This window comes from Oculina patagonica, chromosome 9 (assembly GCF_052425735.1).
Source record: "Oculina patagonica isolate OP01 chromosome 9, crgOcupat, whole genome shotgun sequence".
NCBI classification, from domain to species: Eukaryota; Metazoa; Cnidaria; class Anthozoa; order Scleractinia; family Oculinidae; genus Oculina; species Oculina patagonica.
This window is the reverse complement of record NC_135766.1, coordinates 2,017,816-2,041,702: the sequence shown is the minus strand read 5'-3', so window position 1 is coordinate 2,041,702 and position 23,887 is coordinate 2,017,816. Positions and strand designations below refer to the sequence as shown.

The 23,887-nt window shown below is 38.3% G+C and overlaps 1 protein-coding gene across 1 annotated transcript in view; it reads right to left on the bottom strand.

The window, feature by feature from the left end:
- LOC144665183 (uncharacterized) overlaps positions 1-23,887 on the bottom strand; it is a 320,693-nt gene that overhangs the window by 106,713 nt on the left and 190,093 nt on the right. The window contains exon 17 of the mRNA XM_078526356.1: positions 1,740-3,089. Within this exon, the coding sequence (XP_078382482.1) occupies positions 1,740-3,089 (1,350 nt within the window). The remainder of the gene's footprint in view (positions 1-1,739; positions 3,090-23,887) is intronic.

Here is a 23,887-nt window from a genome sequence, read left to right as displayed (position 1 = left end):
TGCGTTCCAGTGCAAATAACTTAAATCCTGTTGTTTAAAGAAGCCAAGTCACGGATGACGCACATTGCAAATTTTAGTCCAAAATGTTATTTGTTTGTAATCCGTAATTAACCTTCTTCAATCTTAACCATCCTTGTTCACTTTTGGTTTCTTTTTACCACTTTGTTGTTTTTACCTCAGTAAATTGCTGTTTTGAGGTTTCTTTCGATCTGGAATAAATTGTGTACACTGAAACGAAAAAAAAACTTATTGTTTACTTTGACATTGCTCTTTAAGTTTTTTGACAATACAGTCTTAAAAATATTTTGTAGTTCCACTGAAACAAAAACTACTCATAATAATATATTTCTTTATAAAAAAAGGTATTTACAATAGACTTATAATGATACAATATTTTTTTTTAAGTTTGACTTAATGTTTTCCATTGTAACCCTAAGGACGCCTACAAGAATTAAAAATAAATGACGAAATATTTAACATTACATTTCAATACAAACACTGTAATAGCTACTGTGTTTGTTGCTAGCAGAGTAAACCATAACATTGTGTTGTGCCTTATTAGCAGTTAGGACCACGCTAATGAACATTTTACTAAGTGTCTAAATGGCAACCGGTCAAGGTTTTCTTAAATATACTAAGGCACTGTTTACACGGACACGGTTTCATTTGTAACCGCATCGAAAGCGATGCGGTTACGCCTTTCGTTTACACGGCGCCGATCGAGACCACTACTGAAACCGGGTCGTTTTGAAAACGCTGTCAAAAGTGGAGCATTTTCAAAAGGATACGGTTTCGTTGGACGTGTAAACGGTCAAAAACGAAACCGCATCGATTTGAAAACGGCAACGTATTTTGGCACAAATTGGCTGGCTCACGAAGGGTAAACATGGTGAAACACGCATAGAGAGCAGCGCTTGCTTATACAATCACATTTGAAAACAGTCGGAAAATGGTTAAATAGGTTCCGTGTAAACACTTCGAAACCGTGTCGTTTTCGACGCGGTTTGGAGGTCATGAAACCGTGTTGATTGATAACCGTGTCCGTGTAAACGTAGCCTAAATGACCGACCATAATTTAGTGTTTTGAAAACCTTGACAGGCTGCGGTCATTTCAACCATAACTATGTTTCAACACAGCGTAGATTTTACGGCTTATTAGCCGTGGTGTAAACTACACTTCATGTGATAGTCACACTTACTACAACACGCCTTAACGTCTTAGTAAAATTTGGTTCGCAATCGTTGTAATAATACAATAATTTCGCTTTCGTTTGGTCCTGTTAATACTTAATTCGAGTGTAAACCAGGTCTAACGTAGACCTCGTTTAAATGATCGGCCCTTAGTTTCTGTCATTTAAATTTGTCATGTCCTAAACAGCCAAATGATTCTCGTCTAATTCGTAGCCGTTATTAAAGTCGTCACGAAACGCTCAGAAGATGCGTTGCGTGACAACTAAACAAAGGACTCCACAGGGAAAGTAGTGATAACCATATTGTCATTAAGTTTAAACTTGCAGTTGATAAGGTAAATTAACTAACAATTTGAATTTTGACATTGTGTTAGCTGGCCGTCTTTAAAATCAAACAAAATAAGCGTAAATTGACAGTTAATACACCTCATCAACTTCAAGTTAATCTAAACTATTCACACACGCCCACCAACACTAATTCACTGAGCATACTTAACTAAGAAGGCTTGGCACCTTTGCTAAGAAGATACGTCACTGCCTCGGCTTTACCTTCCCTTTGTGCAAGCATTAGCGGCGTTTCACCAGCCTTGGTTCTGGATTCAATGTCAACTCCGTAAGAGAGGATCTTCTCGATAACAGCAGGGTTGCCACCCTGTGAGGCAAAATGTAACAAATTCCATCCATAGTTGTCTTCTAATGATGGATTAGCGCCCTTTGTAAGCAGATACTCCACAGCCTGTAGCTTGCCATGAGCAGCAGCGTTCATCAGTGCCGTGACACCCTCGTTATTTATTGAGTCAATGCTAGGCACGTGACTAAGCATTAACTCAATAATAACAGGGTTGCCACCCCCTGAGGCCCAATGCAACAAATTCCATCCATTGTTGTCTTCTAATGATGGATTAGCGCCCTTTTTAAGCAGATACTCCACAGCCTGTAGCTTGCCAAGACTAGCAGCGTTCATCAGTGCTGTGACACCCTCGTTATTTATTGAGTCAATGCTAGGCACGTGACTAAGCATTAACTCAATAATAACAGGGTTGCCACCCCCTGAGGCCCAATGCAACAAATTCCATCCATTGTTGTCTTCTAATGATGGATTAGCGCCCTTTTTAAGCAGATACTCCACAGCCTGTAGCTTGCCATGATCAGCAGCCACCATCAGTGCTGTGACACCCTCGTTATTTATTGAGTCAATGCTAGGCACGTGACTAAGCATTAACTCAATAATAACAGGGTTTCCACCCTGTGAGGCACAATGCAACAAATTCCATCCATTGTTGTCTTCTAATGATGGATTAGCGCCCTTTGCCAGCAGATACTCCACAGCCTGTAGCTTGCCATGATCAGCAGCGTTCATCAGTGCTGTGACACCCTCGTTATTTATTGAGTCAATGCTAGGCACGTGACTAAGCATTAACTCAATAATAACAGGGTTGCCACCCTGTGAGGCACTATGTAACAAATTCCATCCATCGTTGCCTTCTAAAGATGGATTAGCGCCCTTTGCAAGCAGATACTCCACAGCCTGTAGCTTGTCATGACCAGCAGCTAACATCAGTGCCGTGACACCCTCGTTATTTACTGAGTCAATGCTAGGCACGTGACTAAGCATTAACTCAATAATATCAGGGTTGCCACCATCTGAGGCACAATGCAACAAATGTGATCCTTTGTTGTTTACTAAAGATGGATTAGCGCCCTTTTCAAGCAGACACTCGACCGCCTGTAGCTTGCCATGAGCAGCAGCTAGCATAAGTGGCGTTTCACCGCGACCATCTCTGCAGTCAATGGAAAATCCACGAGATAGCAAGGATTCAATTTTGGTAACATCACCGTCCTCTGCCGCAGAGTGAAGTGAATTCCATTCATTCTTATCCTTGTCCACAAATTTGCTGCCTAAAATAATTGATACAAATTAAAATTACAGAGACAGACGAGTGATTTTTGTACGAGATAGCGGAGACGCAAAGGACGTGGCCCATTTGACGTGAAAAACTGACTCGTGAAAGAGTAGTATTTAACTTACAACCAAAACTATACAGCGTTGATTAACCGCACGATTACAGCGAATGAAGTGGGCATCATTTTTTATTAAGGGACTGGTCAATAAGTATCAGGGGGTGTGGGCCGGAGCAATTGGAAAAGTGGTGGCTCAAAAATTTGTGACCCACCCCTTCCGTCTGGCTTAAAACCGACTAACCCACCCCTGACAGGGGGTTGAAAATTACATGACCCACCCCCTTTGCTAAAAAAAAAATCAAGGGACCTATCATTTCTTTATCATCTGTTAGGGGTTGGAGATTTTTTATTTGACTTCAGCTTTTTAAGTGAAATTCCCTACATAGACATTTTCCCTGATGAACACTGCTGTTCCATGTACGTCTTTTTTCCATTTCTTGACACACCAAAGAAGGATGAATTTATCACTTCTCATACTAGCCTTTTGTAAGTTTTCCACATATTTGTGTGTAAAGTCCATGGGGAAATTTAGACACAAACATATGCAAAAAAACTGAATCAGTATATGATATTAATTCATAATCAATTATATATTGAAGAGTTCATATTTTTATACAGAAATTAATAACATAAATAAAAAACAACCACTGTCCATCATTCATATTTGCAAATTGTTTGAGAAATATATCTTATTAACCATGCGCGAGGGCCGCACTGGGCGAATATTAGCCCGAGGTCTTGACAGTACGGATCGAGCGCAGCGAGGTCCGTACAAAAAAGACCGAGGGCCAATATTCGCACAGTACGGTCCCGAACAAGCTTGGTTAATAAGAGATTTATTACACGACTAGAAACTTTGTGTAGTGGGAATTGCTACCCGGTAGATGTCGTGGAAAACAATGTGCGGCAGAACTTTTACGCTCGCTATTTATTTCTGTGTTTAAGGTCATTTCAGTCGTGTAATAAAATAGTTTACTGGTATTTAAAGGCCTAAAGCCCAGCGTGAATCTATGCAGGTTGAAGGGAGTCAGGTAAAACTAATGATATGATTACAAGCCATCTAGGGGGGTCAGGGGGTATGCTCCCCCGGGAAAATTTTATATTTGGGCCTTTTGAAATCGCTAGAAATTCATTTAAAACTGCTTACATGGAGAAATTTATCAATTTTATATACTGATGAATACAACTTTTCTTGGAACTATAACAGTTTAAAGTAAGTGAATAAATAAGATGACCCACCCCCTACGTGTAGATCAAAATTACATAACCCACCCCTTTTCGAGGGCTCAAAAACTGATGACCCACCCCCTTTCTGCTCCGGCCCACCCCCCCCCCCCCCCCCTGTACTTATTGACCAGTCCCTAAAAAAAAAACTTTTTAGTTGGCTATTTGTCGCACAAATTGTTCATATTTTCTCAATAAATACCTAGTGCAAACTTTCACCATCGAGCACTTGCGTATTGGCAGCTCTGTATAACTATCAGTTTATTAATTGATCAATCAAGTATTGAGTATTGTTTCACTTCGAATGATTTACAAAAGACTGTTCCTGATTATACTGAAGTTAAAATTTCATTAAAATATTTCCCGCCATTCCAATGCAAATGGAGTATGAAGACAGTTAGTCATGTAATGATTTATTCGAGCAAATGTACGACGAATTAATAATTATAATGAACAGTATTTCACATGCCTAACCGTGACATAGTTCATTTTATAAACTGCACTGTTACAGAGTCAGCACTTTTGAGTGTATACCTGTTGCAGACACTTGTTCTGTGTGTTCTGAGGAGGTTTGTGAAGCTGTACTGTCATCTGAATCTGATGAGAATGAACAATGCATCGTCACTGACTGTAAGGTTACAAAATTGCATATGACGTTAATAAACAAAACCCCAAAGGTGGGGTGGGGGGTTTGCAGCTAGGTTGATTTTAAGGGGATATTTAATTGAAGCACCATTCAGGGAGTGGTCAATTCAGTAGAACATCCATCCATGTATTATTTTTGAAGTAAAAACAGCAAAATAATAATATTTTTTATTGTTACTGGCACAGTAACGAGAAATTTTTTAAACAGAAATGATACAAAAACAAACAGAATACAATAGCTGATAATTATATTTAGTTTCTAAGGTCTACTTATTTAAGATCCAGCACTACTGCTCACTGGTTTGTCACTGTGGTTTTGTCAATAGTACACTTACATCAACAAAGGGGGCAGCCTCAAATTGCTACCCTTATCAGTTGAGTATGCAACAAGGGAAGTTTTGCGCCCATACATGTACGTGGTCTTTAAAGTGGTATTAAAGAATAAAGAGATTTTGAAATTTTACAGTGGAGGCCCAGGACCTGGACCCCATATTACCCCACTTTGTATGATAGCACGTATTTTTATAAATTATTCCTCGTAAAACTACAGTTAATTCACTAGCTTTATCTTGAGGGGGGTTATGCTATTAAATTTAAGACCAAAAGGTTAAAATGCTCATATAGAGGGGCATTATATTATATATAGCAGGGAATATCCATATTATCTCACCAGTAAACCCCCACCCCACCCTTGTTGGGTGCATCTGTACTTCAACAGCACTGTTGCTCATATAATACTTCAACACACCTGTTGAGGAGTCTTCTTCTGTGCATTCTTTAGAGGTTTGAGAGGATGTGCTTTCATCTGAATCTGATGAGAATTAATGGACATGTATAGTAACTGACATTATTACCTACATGTATGCCCGGGGGGGGGGCACTCCCATACATGAGCTATATAGGTATGTGCCGCTGTGAAGGGTATGGTTTTCAAGCAGTTTAGTCTGGGATAGTATATAGAAATCAGAGAGTTTTGGTCTAGAAAAGGGTAGCATTTGCCGGGAAACCGATCGACGGTGACAAATATAGTCCAGAAACTCGGAAGTGAAAGAGGCTTTCCTAAACGTAAATAAAATCATCACGGCATCGTTGTTCACAGATGGTTTTCCATTAAAACACTGATAATGATACAGTTCTAACAAAATGCAAGTCTGGGATAGGGTAGGGATTTTCAGTGTCTAGTCTAGTATAGGGTTGCAAAAATCAGCTGAACATGGTCTGGTATAGGGTAAGGGCTTCAAATTCCCAGCCGCACACCCCCACCCAAAAATATACCGGGTGCCCCCCCCCCCCCCCCGGGCATGTATGACATAATTTACAAAACCACAAAGAAAAATTAATGATTATAAATTTTAATAGATGTCTGCACATTAAATTCAAGTGGATGCTGCAAGGTAAAACAAAATGGAATGGGGAAGACCTTATATAGTAACAGATAAAGGCTTTTACAGTCAGCACAGAATTACAATAATAAAGTACACACTCACCTACTGAAACCTCTCCTGTTTTCCTTTTTTCTCCTGTGTCCGTCAAAGAGAAGGGAAAACCTGTATTTACATCTTGATCTGAAAGAAAATTATACACATCAATGGTACACGGATAAGTGGATAAGTCTTCATTTGGGTCTGTTTCTTTCTCTATTTTTTGGCATGAAGCAACTACAAGTATTTCAGTCTACCCCTCCCAGGATGGGATGCTAGCCCATTGCAGAGTAGCCCCCACATTAAATTTGCTGCCACTCTAGCTGCTAATCACCTGAGTGAAGATGGGAACTATACAAGACCAAGATAAGGTTCCTGATTAAGTGCGCAATGCAGTGACCACAGCCAGGGCTAGAATCCCGCAACTACCACTCAGTCCAGAGTATAGTAAAGTGTGCTAATATTAGGCAACTACAGCTCCCTGTTAACATTACATACTGTTGAAACAGTGATTATAGCTAATTTTTTATCATTACTTTGAGAATAGTTTAAAAAATGTATAATTTTATAGATCTATATAAAAGAAAAGCCGTCCGTCGTGGTGTATGGATATTTTCTGGATTTCCCAAAATCGCCGCATTGGTACTGCAGAGCTTATTTGGGGGCGGCGCTTATTCGAGGGCGGTGGTTATTCGGGGGCGGCGCTTATTGGATTCGATATGTTTATGTTATTGCTCAGAAACGGAGCAAAAGCCAGCAAAAATAAATTCATTACAATATTGTTTCACTTATGTAAACAAACCTGCACACGAATTTTGGAGTTGTTTTGGCAATGTTTATTTTTAGCCAAAATCACTTCTGCCGTTTTTGCACCAGTAAACCCCCAGTCCCCACACCACTCCTTTGCTCATTTAAAATGAATGGCCCCTCATTGGCTGCATCTGTACTTAAACAGCACTGTTGCTCATGTTATGTTTCAACACACCTGTTGCAGAGTCTTCTTGTCCACATTCTGAAGAGGTTTGTGAAGCTGTACTTTTATCCGAATCTGGTGGGAATGGACAATGCATCATCACTGATCATGTCATTAATCATTAATTATTAATCATTAATTAGCTACATATGTATGACATGATTAACAGAACGGGAAGGCCTCAAGCCAGTTGACCCATACTGCTGGAGCTTATTGGGATGCTAGTCCATTGCAGGGTTCCCTCTTAGCATAATGACACTGGTACAGACAGAGGCACAATGAGAGTAAAGAGTAAAGCATATTGTCCATGAACACAGCACAATGATTTCAGCTGAGCTCAAACCTGGACTGCTTGATCCAGAGTCGGGTGTGCTAACCATTAAAGGTCACTGCGCCGCCCACCACAAATTAGCCAAACAGCAAAATAAATAATAAATTTTTGTTGAGTTCAAATGGATGCTGCTAACTTAAATGAAAGTTATAATTATTAGCCTACAGCTAGCTTAGGTAGCTTGCAGTTATAAGCCTTTATATTGGAATACCGTAATGATTTGATTTAGCGCCCTCCTTCCAAAATATAAGCGCCCCCCCTCTTCCAAATAAGCGCCCCCCTACGAATGTGTTTTTGTAAATAAGCGCCCCTATTCCAATAAGTGCCCCCATTCTTATTACCGCCCCCATTCTTATAAGCACCCCTATTCTAATAAGTGCCCCGATTGTGGATAACTGCCCCTACTGAAGTCTTTAACGCCAACTAGATAAACTCCTGACTGTTCACCGCACAGTTTATGTATATATTTACTGCTGAAATTTACAATTATTTTAAAAGTAACTGAACTTATAATAATTTCTAACTGTTACGGTTTCTGTTATTGTTAGATTGTTTCTCAAAAAATTAAATAAGCACCCTGTCCCTAGCACTATGTTTCACCTCTCCCCAGAGACCTCCATCAACTTAACCAAAATGAAAAACAAAGATTACTATCGGCTCCTCGTAAATAAAGAACAAATTGAACCGAAGGCTACCTCCAAATGGGAAAGAGACTTGCAAATTGGTCAAGCATCTCTACAACCTTTTTTTAGTCGCGTAAGAAACGTATGTAGAGATAATAAGCTTAGGGAATTTTATTTCAAACTCTTACACAGAATAGTAGTCACCAAAAAGGAATTATTTCTCTTTGGTGTGGCAGAGGACGCAAAGTGTCCATACTGTGATTTGAATGACTCCATAATTCACACTTTCTACAACTGTAATTGGAGCCAATTATTCTTCGCAGAGGTTATAAAATGGTTTAATAAAGAAAATGCCACCTCTCTTACCCTCTCTCCAACTGAATTAATTTTTGGTAAGGACAAGGATAACATAAACAAAGAAATAGATATCATTAGAAAGTTAAACTTCACCTTTTTATATGCAAAATATTATGTATACAATCAGAAATTATTGAATGGAAAGCTGTCATTAAATGAATTCTTAGCCAATGTAAAATTTAAATACATCTTCGAAAAATTTAATTGTAGTTAAAGCGAATTATTTGAAATAAGAGTGTACTGTAGGATGAGTAATAGCGTGTATTAATATCGATGATGTATTGATGTATTGTAATTTCTAATTTAAGATCTAGTGTGCTAATAACTATATTATACTTGTAAGTTTTCTTTCTTTTTTTCAATTATTGTACTTATTTATTTTTACGTTATTCTGTGTGTATTTTTTTTTCTATTGAAATGAATAAAAAAAAATAAATAAAAATAAAAAAAAACCCTGTCCCGAATAAGCGCCCTTCCTTCAAGGTACAATATAAGGGAGGACGGGGGGTTGGCTAGTTCACATAAAAAAAAATACGATAAACACACTGTACTGTTGAGTTTTTTTTGCTGTTTTATAATAATACATGTCCACAAAAAATGAGTATAAAAAGAAAAGCCAGTGGCAGATCACACCCATAACTTAAAGGTTTTAAAGGTTACCTCAACATGGGGATAAAAGATAAAAAAAAGTTGCACTGAGCTCTAGAGGTCTTGTTAGATAGAGGGCAGTTCAAAGAGCGAGCAGGGAGCTGGTGGTGAACAGAGTTTAAGGTAATTCACGTGAAATAGAACTGCTCATAGATTTTCCACCAAACTTTGCCAGTTGGTTTTTTACCTTACTTAAATTTTGAAATAAAAAAGGGGGGTCACCATATTAGTTTAGAAGCAGGAAGACCTCGTATATAATACATAATTCCTTTATAATTCCTTTGCGAGAACTAGAAAAGTACACGTTTTTGGTGATAGTGTATTATTCTGCCATAGAATTTGATCTGTATTCATTTTATAGAAAGAATTTGATCGCTACTCTCGAACTAAGAGAAGAAATGATAGGTCACCGAATTTGTTTAACGAGAAAACGATTTTGTCTCTCTCGCAAGCCAAGCCACATAGAAAAAAGTGGCCAATTTGTTTGTGTGCACGTGCTAATTAAGCGTAAAATTCTGCGCAGTAAGGATACGCAATGCAATACAAGGGAATCACCAAGTAATACTAAAGATTCACACCTGTTGACGACTCCCCTTTTGCTCCTGTGGCAGTTGAGGAAGTGGGAGAAATTGGCTTTTCATCTTGACCTAATGTGATAAAAAATACTACAATAGTACAATTATACCAAAGTATTGAGTGAAAATACTGGTATATACTAGCAAAATGTTTTTAATTACTGGATGTGTTTGTGTTTTTTAATTGAAGATTACCATATTACTAATTGATAGGTGAAAGTTCTCCTAAAGTTAAATAGTCATCGCATCAAAGCCAAAAGTTATAATGCAAAGTTTGACATGGACAACGTATAATGTCATAAAAATAAATAATAATAAAATCATCACGCTCACGAGATGCGTTGCGTGACAATTAAACCTGGGACTTCACAGGAAAATAGTGATAATAATCATATTGTCATTAAGTTTATACTTGCAGTTGATCAAGATAAATTAACTTGAACTTTGTATTTTGACAATTCATGTGTCAGCTGCTCATCCATGCAATCAGATAAAATTAGTTTTTTAAAAGCAGTTTATTCACCTCTTCAACTTAAGCATAATTTTGAGTATTCACACAGTCATGCGGCCCACAACAAGAAGAACTATTCTGTTACTAGCTCTAGTTTACTTAAAGGCTTGGCACCCTTGCTAAGAAGATACGTCACTGTCTCAGATTTTGTACCTTCCTTTTGAGCAATCATTAGTGGCGTTGAACCATCCTCGTCTCTGGATTTAATGTCGACTCCGTACCAGAGGATCTTCTCGATAACAGCAGTGTTACCACCCAATGAGGCCCAATACAACAAATTACACCCAAAGTTGTCTTCTAATGATGGATCAGCACCTTTTGCCAGCAGATACTCCACAGCCTGTAGCTTGCCATGATAAGCAGCTTTCATTAGCGCCGTAAGACCCTGCTTATCTATTGAGTCAATGCTAGGCACGTGACTAAGCATTAACTCAATAATAACAGGGTTGCCACCCCGCGAGGCATGATGTAACAAATTCCATCCATTGTTGTCTTCTAATGATGGATTAGCACCCTTTACCAGCAGATATTCCACAGCCTGTAGCTTGCCATTAGCAGCTATCATCAGTGCTGTGGAACCCTTGTTATTTATTGAGTCAATGCTAGGCACATGACTAAGCATTAACTCCATTATATCAGGGTTGCCACCCCCTGAGGCCCAATGTAACAAATTCCATCCATCATTGTCTTCTAATGATGGATCAGCGCCTCTTGCAAGCAGATACTCCACATTCTGTAGCTTGTCACTGTAAGCAGCAACCATCAGTGGCGTTCTACCGTGATCATCTCTGGAGTCAATGGGAAATCCACGAGAAAGCAAGGATTTAATTTTGGGAACATCGCCGTCCCTTGCCGCAGAATGAAGTGAATTCCATTCATTCTTATCCTTGTCCACAAATTCGCTGCCTAAAATAATTGATAAAAATTAAAATTAGAGATACAGACGAGTGCTTTTTGTACGAGATGACGGAGATGCAATAGACGTGGCCCAGCTGACGCGAAAAACTGACTTGTGAAAACATCCCTGGAGCTGTATCATACAACATCTCGCTAAATTACCCTTCTTAATTTAGTGAACACAAGAGTAGTCTTTAACTTATAACCAAAACTTTACAGCATTGATAAACCAAACCACTGAAGTTGATCGAAGCGAGCATACTTTTTGTATGGCCACCAAGCAAAACCTTATTGCATTGCTGTAAGTTGTGTTGCTGAAAAGTATGTTTAACTTCCTTGAACAGTCTTACAGAAATCTCTTACGCGTAGACACAGTCCCCGTAAAACCAAAACTCTTGTATGTAAACAAAAAAAAGGCGAGGCTGACTAGGGTTCTTTCGATAAAGATTTTCCCTCAATTTAATTGGCTGATTATTGTCACAAATTTAGATATTATTTCTCTAAATAAATACCTAGAGTGCATCGGCAAACTTTCACCATCGTGGACTTGCATGGTTAACATTTGTAGTCGTAGTATATTTTACTTGTACATATCAGATAGAAAATCACTCAAGTTTGCAAGTGTTGAGTTTCACAGCAATGAGATATAGTACTGCCTTGATCATAAGTAACAAGTTTCACTCAGTTTTTTTCCTCCATTTAATCGTGTATAGAATAGGTTCAAGTTGCACTGATTGCCACTGCTAATAGTTTCTCTTTAAGTATAAATTAAAAGGTGATTCTACACTTGGGTGGAGAGAGACACTGTGAGAGTAAAGCACCCCTTGTCCAGGAACACAAACAATGAGCTTGTTTATTAGCAACTGCACCAGACCACTGGATCCAGAGTCCAGCACACTGACTGTTAGGCCACGGTAGAATTAACTGTATGCTCTTAGCCAATGAGAAAACAGATAGTGACAACAAGGTATAGAATAATGTGAATAATTAAACCTTAATTAATTACAATGTCAGCATATGACACACATGCACCTGTTGCTGACGCTCCTTCTTTGTTACTGTTTGTCTCTGAAGAGGTTTGTGAAGATGTATTTTTGTTTGAATCTAAGGAGAATAAACAATGCATCATCATAATGTTGCCTGTAATGCTATTAAACAAAATAGGACAACAAAAAATAACCTGTTCAAATCGCCCTGTTCATAGGTAACTAAAAACCTTTTGCAAAACCCATCTTATTTTCTGACTAGAGATTGATACACAAAATTATGATATTAAATGATAAAGATGTTAAAAGAAAACAAAGTGAATTTATTATAACCCTGACATACAGAATTCAAGACCAACATGTATTTAAAATAAAGTTGACTGCTAATGTGTTCATCAAAACTTACTGTGTGAAATATACCGTCCCTTGCATCTAAACATGTGCCGCCGAAACATGATGTAATTGCGTATCAAACGTGGCATGATGGTCATCAAATGTTTGAAGCTTGGCAGACTGTAACGGCAAAACAGCCGAAACATGATGTAATTGGGTATCAAATGTGGCATGATTGGTCATCAACGTTTGAAGTTTGGCTGACTGTAACGGCAACTTTCGCGCCGAAAGTTCAACACATACCGGTTTTGAAATGGCAAAAAAATGATATAGAGACTCCTCCCAAAAAATTTGATCCTGATTTGTGTCGATATGGATTTGCAGGTCAGTTTACTTGGATCACTTCTAGTGTAAAGTTTGGCCTCGACTCAGTGTTTATGGTGATCATGAGCATTTTGAGTGTGAAAGTTTGTGTTACGGTCTGCTAAACTTCAAATGTAATTGACAATCAAACATGTCACCTTTGATACCAAATTAGACCATGTTTCAGCGGCACGTTCACACTTAGATGCAAGCGACGGTAGTACTCCAGTCACAAAAAGTTTCATTTACAATGTCTTGTTATACAATACATTAAAATTTGAAATAACAGTTCACAATTTGTTAGGAACTTCAATTATTAAAAAATGAAATTAAGCAGCACCCTCTGACGAGGCCCTGCCAGGGTAATTTCCAACAAGCGAGATGGCCCCAAAAGTAGCAACAGCACATAAAATAAAATTGTGACAAATTAATGACCACCCTTTTGGAAACTCTAAACTCTGGCAACGACAAGCAATTTTTCATCAATTCAACTACCGACAGTGAGGGGAAGTGCAATAAACAGCCAAACGGGGCATCTTTAAATTTGGACAAACAACAGGGGATACTCCCAACAAGGTCTCTCTAACCAGAGCTTGGTATACACATCTTTGGGCCTTTTTCAAAGTTTATTCCAAGGAGTGTCCCCAACATTTTCTTGTAAGTCCCCCACCCCTTCTTTGGCTCCATAAGGAGCAATGAGAGCTGTCAGGTGATGACTCAGCCTAACTCTTAATTAGCATAAAACATACACCCCTCCAACCATGCCAGTAGAGTAACAGCTGCATGCATTAAGCTCGAAATTCTACTGGTCCTCTAAAGTAGCAAATAAAGGTAAAAAGGTAAAGTCTTTGTCCTAGCCTAAGTGGCCCACACAGCCGGAGCTTATCCCAGTTTCCGTAGCATTAAGCAACTAGGTTTATTGCTACTCCCACCTGCAGTGGATGGGATAGCCCATTGCAGGGTTACTCCCTGCAGCAGTAAATTCGGCGGTACCCATTTATACACCTCGGTGGAGAGAGGCACTGGGAAAGTAAAGTGTCTTGCCCAAGAACACAACGCAGCGCCCCGGCCAGGTATCGAACCCGGGTCGTTCGACTCGGAGCAGAGCGGCTAACCATTAGGCCATCGCGCCTCCCAAATGCTAATATATTATTGTCTTGGGGACTAATGGCATTGTTTGTTTGCTGTTATTGTTGTTTTATTGTACTCTTGTAGGGTGGCAAGCCATTTACATCATAAGACCTTGCTGATCTGAAACCTCCCCCTCTACCATGCACACACAAACGCACCTGTTGGCAACACTCCCCCTTTGTTACTTGCTGCTCCTTCACTATCAAAAAATATAGTTGGAGCTTGATCTGTGTCTAAAGATAATGGAAATAAATTAATTAAAAACTGCATTACAGCTGTTACCGATCACATGTGCCCTCTAACGACATTTTTCTATTGTTTGAAAAATGAGTTTTGATGGATGTCAATCATCCGTTTCCACAACAATGGTCGCTTTTCGCGCCAGTTTCAATTCGCCAGTCCATCGCCAAACACATCAACAAGACAATGCAAAGCCTTACATGTAACTTTTGTTTACAGTTATGAATGAGTTATGAGCAGTTATGACTTCGAAAGACTGAACGGACCGAACGTAGCGAAATAAACTTACTGGCCAGTTTATGGCCGGCTCAAATATTTTCCGAAAGACTGTTAGGAATGTCGAAGATGAAAGCTTGGTTAATTTATATTGCGGCCAGGAGTTTTGAAAGGTAAATAAATTTACCGAATTACATGCAGCCAGCTTAACTTGTAAAATATATTTTCCCAATGACGGCCAGGAAGGTGAAACGGACGGGAGGTAAGTGCATATATCTACCAAATTACGGCCAGGAATTTTGAAGGCTGAACGGACACAACGAAAATACATTAACCGAATCACGGCCTGGAATAAAGACAAAATAGACTCAAAATAAATTTATTGACCGAATTTACACGGCCTGAAACTGTGAAGACGAAACGGTTTTTCCTGCCGAATTTCTAAAAGTTATGTCTGGGTATTTTGAAGACAAAATCGACCAAACTCAAATGACACTGAAATGAGGATGGCTCGGAATTGAATTGAGTACTATCGGTGTTCAAAACTCCCGGCTGCAAATATTCGGTAAATTAACCAAGCTTTCGTCTTCTACATTCCAAGCCATCTTTCGAAAAATATTTGAGCCGGCTAGTATGTTTATTTCACTATGTTCAGTCTTTCGAAGTCGTGACTGCTCATAACTCCGGGCGGCATTCATAACTGTAAACAAAAGTTACTTGTCTCGTCGATGTGTTTGGCGATGGAAACAGATGATTGACGTCCATCAAAACTCATTTTTCAAACAAAAAATGTCGTTGGAGGGCGCGTGTGATCGGTAACAGCCGTAATGACTATTGGATGAGAACCTGTGAAAAACCTGTGAAAAACCTGTGAATTACCCTGTGAAGAAACCTGTGAACTACAAGTTTTCACATGTTTCTTCACAGGTTTTTCACAGGTTTTTCACAGGTTCTCATCCAATAGTGAATTGTGTCATTGAACATGGACATACTGTGACTTGATCGATTTTTAAAGTCAGACAGAATTTAAACACTGATTGAACATCCTAGTAAATTGACAACATAGCGGATACTCAATGTACATTAAAATATTTATTGACAAAACTTGAACACAAGAATCATTCAATTCGACTTTTTATTATTTTCTACAGACAGTATAGGCTGGGCAATGTGTAAATCCGCGACCCAGGAACAATTCATTTTTTCTATCAAGACAAACAAACTTTTATTAACGAGAGAATCTAACATACATTGTAAATGCAGATCAGACTATTTAAACATTGTGCTGGCCAATTAACTTTTTATTTAAAAAGTAAATGCCTTTGTGTACTTAAAAATTCAATTATCACTGATCCAAATATCACCATCACTTCATTACTTGTTACATCTAACAGGACAAGTCGGATTAATATTAATCCGCGGATTATAATAATAGTAGATTATAATAGGATTATTATAATCCAGTAATAGATTATTATAATCCAGTAATAGATTATTATAATCTAGTAATATATTATTATAATCCAGTAATAGATTAGGGCACGGCAAAAAATTGGAAGGATTAGATTATTATTAATATTATAATCCGGATTAATATTAATCTCTATTATAATCCCGCAGATATGTCCAAGATTGAACGCAAATGAGATGCACGTTCCTCATAACAGGCATCACAAAGTGTCCTCATTAGTAAATGTTCACCAAAAAACACCAAAATCTGTCAAATATGAAGTAATATGGGATTGTCAAATAACACAGTCAAACATGAAGTACTCATTACACAATACCTGCGTTCAATCCTGGACATAAGTGTTTGGACTAGGATTGCGTTGTTGAGATTTATTATTAAGATTAATATTAATCTTACATAAGATTTATATTAATCTTAATAGATTAAGGCACGGCTCAAACCTTAGTAATAGATTATAATAATCTATTACTAGATTATAATAATCTATTACTGGATTATAATAATCTATTACTGGATTATAATAATCATAAGGATTAATATTAATCCGATTAATATTAATCCGAGTTGTCCTGATCTAAGAAAATATATACCAATCAATTTAAATAAACAAGTTACAAATAAAAAGAAATTACGAAGGCATGCAGGTATAGAGGATATTACATGGTTGCTTGGAGATAATATGAAATTTATCTTTGAGTGTTCAAATCGATATCTCACGAGTGAGCGCAGCGAATGAGTGGGATATCGATTTGAACACGAGATCATACGAAGGTCGTACGAATGTTTCCGATCATGTTCCAAACTTTTCCGAAGATATCCGAAGATTGCAGAGGAAGATCCGAAGATATTTCGACTTAATATCGTTTTTCTTTGGCTCATTCAGCATTGAAACTGGGCAAACTTGTCAGAAAATGTTTCGAAATCGATATCTTCACATGTGAAAATAACAGGTTATTTTTTCGTGTGAAGGTATGATTTTTTTGCGCGAAAGATTTCCTGGTACATGTATTTCACTGATGTTTATATAATAAATATATATATGTACTTTACCTGTGGTTGATGATCCTTCTTTGTTCCATTCTAGATCTGATTGTTTTGTTTTGGGATTTCTGTCTGGATCTGAGAAAAATGAAAAGTGTATCAGTCTGGTCATTGTACTGGCTCTAGACATGCACATCTGACATGCAACACAATAATTATAATGAGTAATTAAAATGACACTGGACTTGAAAAAGTAAAGTCCCAACCACTAATTCATGCTCATTTACCCAAATTGGACAAGGGCACAGCCCTGCAGCCATTTGCAAGAATACAACTTTATGACAAAAATGATAACTTACACAAGGACTTTAAAACTGCCGTTGGCTGCAGGAAAAATTTGAGAGTTAACTGTCATGAAGGGCAAGCTGTAATTTGGCCCAGCTAAAGTGATTGCAATATATATGGGCCCTGACATATGTACACATTGCTCATGCATACCAGTTACTTATAATTACTGCAAGCAACTATATTCAATATAATATTTACACATATAACATATTAATGTACATGTATTCATGTAGTTATACACTTACCTGTTGATGTCTTTTGTTTTTTATAATTATTCATGTTTACTCCTGTGCCAGTTGACCAGGAGGGAGAAACTGTATTTCCACCTTGATCTGAGAAGAATGGAGATCAACCAAAAAATCAGTCAGTATAATTGAGCAGACTAAACCTTTAAATAACAACAAGATACATGTACATTAAAAAAGTTAACAAATATTTATGCACCCACCAGCTGTTAGTGAGTTTCTTTCTTTATTCTGTTTTGCTTCTCTGTCAGTTGGAGGGCTGGAAGAAACTGTATTGTCACCTGAAACTGAGAAACATTTAAAATCAATTTGTATTTTTTATTAATATGTAACCACTGTACAAGATTACTTCAGATATAACTACAATGTAGAAACACTTTTCTATGCCTCCCCCCCCCCCCCCACCATAACATGTACAACTTAATACAATTAGTACGTCTTCTATAGAATAATAAACCATTCTGCATAAAGAACATGACATCTTCACCCTTTCAAAGTTTAAAGGTAGAACTAAATATTTGTGGAACTTCAGCAAAACATTTTGCACACACCAGCTGTTACTAGGGGGTGTCTTTCTTTATTCTGTTTTGCTCCTCTGTCAGTTAATGGGGTGGAAGAATCTGTATTGCCACTTGGATCTGAGAACAAAATTAATTTGAAAAGTGTTTTTATTAATTTATCACCAGTACCCCTGTACAAGATTACTTCAATGTTTGTAATAACTACAAAAGAACCCCCACCCCCTCCCCGGCCTGGAAAAAAGCTTAGTTTACAAACTTAGCCCTCAATATAATGTGTACAACTGCAATACATAAATTTAATGTACATTACTGACTAAATCAAAAAGCTAAAATGAGATAAATTTATGTGGTCATTTCCAGCTTTATGAACATTTAAGACTTAACCATTGGACGTACAAGCAAATTCATACCCCACCATCATACAAGGCAATGAGGGGGGGGGGGGGAGAGGTGGATGGAACCCCTCCCTGGAGTTTTCGTTATATTAAGGCGCAACAAAATTATTTTGCACTGAGTAGAAAGCCTGTCGCTTACTCTAAAAGATGACATAATTTTTGTTGGCTGTCATTTAAGCCACCATCTTGGATCCGCCATCTAGGATTTCACCATTTTCTTTGAAGTCACAAAAAAATGGAAATTGATGCAAGACCAAGCCAGAATGCTTATGGAATGTAAAAATAAACCAATTGTTTAATTATGTTTCAAAAAACTAAAAAGAAAATTATAAAGAAATATGTTAAAATGATGATTGCTTGTAATTATGATGTTGCCATGGCAACATCAAATATCACAGGCACATGGTTTTGGTGCCATCCACCTCACCCCAAACCCCCCTCCCAAACCCCCCGGTACTTAATTTCCTTAATTACATCGATTGTCATCGATTGCTATTGATATCTCACAGCGTACATGGGCATCCCCAGGACAATTTCCCAGGATATCCAGAAATAGATTTATGCAATCTTAAAATGACTGATCGTGATGAGCTGAGCGCACAATGTTTGAAGAGCTGGATAAGGCAAAACACGTTACATAAATAATTTACTTATTTGCATTTACATAAAAACACAACTGTTTTTATGTGAAACTCAGAAACACTGAGTTTTTATGTGAAAAATGCAATATTAAAACACAGGCTGTTGTATGCACTATTAGCATTACGCCTACCTCTGTTTGTCTGTGCAAGTTCTTTATCTACAGATACAACTGTTTCAACCTGTACAGTCACATTTCCATATTGATCTGTAAAAAAGATAAAGTAAAACATCATAATAATTAAGTCAGTATAATTTTACTGGTCCACTTTTATTTATCATAATTTAATTTATACATATTAATATTGTACTTAATGTACTGGGTTAATCAGTTTGCCTGCAAACATGTACATTATACATGGGTGGCATGGGTGTATTAGCATATATAGCCGGATCGACATACATGACATTGAAAAAGGTGAATATTTGTCACTTAAGGTGGCTCTGTAGTTATTTCATGTTACTCCTCGGACCAAGAACTTTGCGTTGTAACTTGTTTGGATTTTAAAGTGATGGCTATTGACACCTTGTGATGATCATTTTGTATTCATAATGATCATTGAATCAAAACTGCTGGCCATCGCGCCACTGAAAACAATTTGAAGCAGAATTTGACAGGACATGTACAAGTGCACCCAGAATAACTACGTAGCTACCAGTTAATGTAGTTCATTTTCTATTGTTTCTTTTGGTGGCTTGATCATTTACATAACTTAAAAACCACTGCATGTACCAATTTTTATGTGAACTGAATGACTTTCATAAAAAATGTATAAATAAATGGCATAAAATTACTTTCATATCCCTTAAGTGAACCATCAGGCCAGGACTTATTGTGTATATACTTATATACTATACTTTTTTCCCCACCTGGAAGGGATGCTAGTCTAATAAGGGAATTCTCTCAACATTAAATTTACTGGTCCATTTATACACCCTGGTGAAGAGAGGTACTATGAGTGTACACCTCAGATAGAGCTCAAGCCCAGACTACTGGATTTGGAGCCCAAAATATGCACTAACCGTTTGGCCATTAATTGTCACTCCCATTCTAGACTGTTTACAGCCCTCTATTTTTTCGTGTTTTTTCTATCGATGACCGCACGGTGAGAATGGCAAGAAAACTGGATGCCAGCGCAAAACAGAAAAAGCAAGGGGGTTGGGGGCGGGGAGCGAAAAGAAGAGGGTCTGTAGACATCTTTGGAAATATTGAATTTCCCGCTTTTCCAGAAACGGAAAATTACCATTGGTTGAAAGGCTGCAAAAGTGTCATCACCTTGACCATGCATGGCCAATCATGATTGCTTGCAGGCTGTGACTTGCAGTTTCCTCGAGTTTTCATCACAATTGACATGCTGAGAGTTGCGATGGATCGATTATTGCAAGAGAAATTATTGAGAAATTTCCAAACGCTTCGTTGCTCAAAGATGAGCAGAAAGAGGCTGTTTGCCACCTTCTTTGCTCGAAGGACGTAGTTGGAATTTTACTGACTGGCTTCGGCATAACTTTTGCCTCGCCGAAGACGTGTGAGGCAAACGTGACATTCTTTTGAATCGCTCGTCACGATCAACTTGCCTTGTAGGAGATACTACACCATCTATCGGTTGTGCTAGAGATTTCTTTATAAATTCAATATTTCAACCAGAACGAAATTCGTCTTATTGCACTGCAATTCTATGCAAATCGACGAATACGTCTGCCGTAAAAACACCTTCACGTTTTGGCTTAACAAATGAATTTTCCGCAGAGATGTACGATGTCTTTCCTGAAGCCAATTGCAAATGGGAACCCGTATATTCTACAAAAATTGGAGGGACCGCTTGTTTTCGGCTTTCTGCCTCTTTTTGCAGGTTTTTTGGGGGTTGAAGAAGTCATCTCAGACAACATCCTCGACAACGAAATAAAAACTCATGTGTTGTTGTCACCACAGTAGTAGTAGACACTTGTAGTCAATTAAGCAAGCACTTTACCGCTCAGATTTTACTGGTCCGATTTAATTGAAAGGTCAAGAGGCGGAGTTGTAAATTAAAAGGCGATGACAAGGGGAGGAGTCTAATACTTCCACTTTTATTCAAAGATGTCTACAGTCTCTCTATTTTTCTTTCGCTCGCTTACCGCCCCCCTCCCCTGTGGGCTCGTGCTTCACGCTCGATCACTCGCTCTTGCAATACGTTTGCATTTTTCAAAAATAATACGACTTTTTTATTTTTCACAGTACATCCGTCATCGTCAGTTTGCATTTTTACGTTGAAAAATCGAGAGGCTGTGAACAGTCTAATCCCGTTCATAAATTATCCCAGACATAAATTAGTCCCACACTGAAAACATTTCAGTTTTGGCAATGAATCTTTTACAAAGGAAAGCAAAAGGCCACTTGTAAAAACATGAGCTAAGAGCACTGGACAAAGGAAATTCAATGGACTAACATAAAAAATAACAAACCTTTCAATACACAGCTTACGGGGACAGCTTTGTCGGGCCTCTGCACCAACTCGTGAACCATCTGCTCAAATTTCTTACATTCATTTTCCCAGTTATAAATCTTTCCATACTGTTCTCTGAGATGCAGAGCACTCTTGTGTCTGTCTTCTGGGTTTTGTTCTGATAAGTCTTTGATTCTTTTTGCCCAGTCCTGTGGCCTATCAGAGTTAACTACCACAGACATCCCACCTTTCACTTTCTCTAAGGCTTTAGCCAGACCAGATTCACTGGAAACAAGCACAGGGACACCAGCCGAAATTGCTTCCAGGGCAATCAGACCAAAGCCTTCTGTGCGGGATGGCATGACTATTACATCAGCTTCACGAAACATCTTTTTGATTTCTTCATAGTCACAATAGCCACGGATGGTTAGTTGGTTTTTTGCTATTTTCGTTTCGTTGAGAAACCACTTCTGTAGTTTTTTCTGTTTACCTTGTGGAGAGCCAACGAAAGTCCATTCAAACCTTCTCTCAAGTGTAGATATTGCCTTGGCAATAATATCATATCCCTTGAGTTCAAAGTCCTCAAAACTTCCACGACCAAACGTGAAAACGCGGAAACTCTTTAGAACACTGCTGTGCGGTTGTCTTTCATTGACAGAAAACGGTTTTAAAAGCCCAGGAGTGATAGCTTTTATCTCTGGAATACGTCGTATGTATTTTTCTTGAAGTTCAGCGCCGACAGCGAAAACAAGATGGGCTGCTTCGCAAAGCTCTAATTCTTGTTTACTCTTCTCTTCGCTTTCTGCAATTGCATCGGACACGGCGCCTTCTTCCAGTTTGTATCTCCCCAGGTCTTCACAGAATACGTGTACGAAATGTATCCACTTACATTTTGTCCTGTCCGAAATTAAATAAGCAGCACCGCCGAATTTCCGACCATGGCCCACAACGACATCAAGATGTTTTATCTCTGGCGGTGGATTTTTCAGCCCCTCTGTGGGATTACTTGATCCTGGGACACGTCGAGCGGTGATCAAATTCACTCCCTGTTTGCTCGCATCTTGTCTGTCTTCCTCGCTGCTTTTGCAAACATAGCAGTATATCTTTAGACTTTCGCGTGATGCTTTAGCCAGATTCACTGCAAACTCTCTGTTGAAAGTCGACAGACCTCCCTTCGAGGATCCCCACTCGTCGCAGATGAACAAGACATTGATACGCTCAGAAACATCACCTTGAACAAGTACCTCAACACTCGCACCGTGAAATTCTTTGCTTCCTCCGGCTTCTTTAAAACGGAATGCGCTCCCTGTGCCCATTTCCAAGACACCACATCACACTTGCATTAATAAAGCCACGGTTTCAAGCGATCTAGCAGGCGTAAAATGAGGAAAACACTATCAATTTCCGCCTTGGCGAAATGAACAACAGCGTACAAATCAACATAACAACCAACCTTGGGACGGGACGACCACTCCCGCTTCTTCGTGGTCACGTGCACATTCTTTGTCCAAATTTGGCGGGTAATCAGCAATCAATCAATCCACCGCGGTCATACGTCATAGGCAGCTTTTCTTTCTATTTCGGGGAATTTCGCTCATTATGAAGTGTTTGTATGAGCAAGGAAAGATAAAATTAATAGTTCCTGAGTGTAAACATATTCCCATTTCCTCAGGTAAACGAGTTTCTTTAGGGACGGACCATTATTTTTTTGGAGGGGGGGGGGGGGGGATGAAAAATATTGAAAAAAATTGTTTGCAGGGCCTGGAAAGACTAGGGCTTTCCACAAGTTGCTCGAGATTTCCTAAAAAGTTGCCCGTAATTTTTCAAAAAGTTGCTCAAAAGTTGCTCCAAAAATCCAAAAAAGTTGCTTCTGACAAAAAAAGTTGCTCGAAAGTTGCTCCAAATATATGTCTATCTATCTAAATATATGCTAATTTCCCTTTGAGATTAATTTATAAGCAGTTTTATGCAATTTTACAGCAAAAGAACTATCTAAATAACATATTAAGGGTAAAATTTTTTAAATACAAGGATTTCTCTAACTGAGAAATATCACAGTGACGTCATGTTTGCTGACGAGTTTTGTAATGTTTTTTAAAACATTACAAAACCGAAAGTTGAAATGTCTTCAGATGTTCCTCGAAAGTCTTCGGCAAACTTCGTTAATCTTCGGAAACGTTCGTATTGTCTTTGAACAACACTCGGATAATCTTCGGAGATCTTCGGTCTGGAAATTGC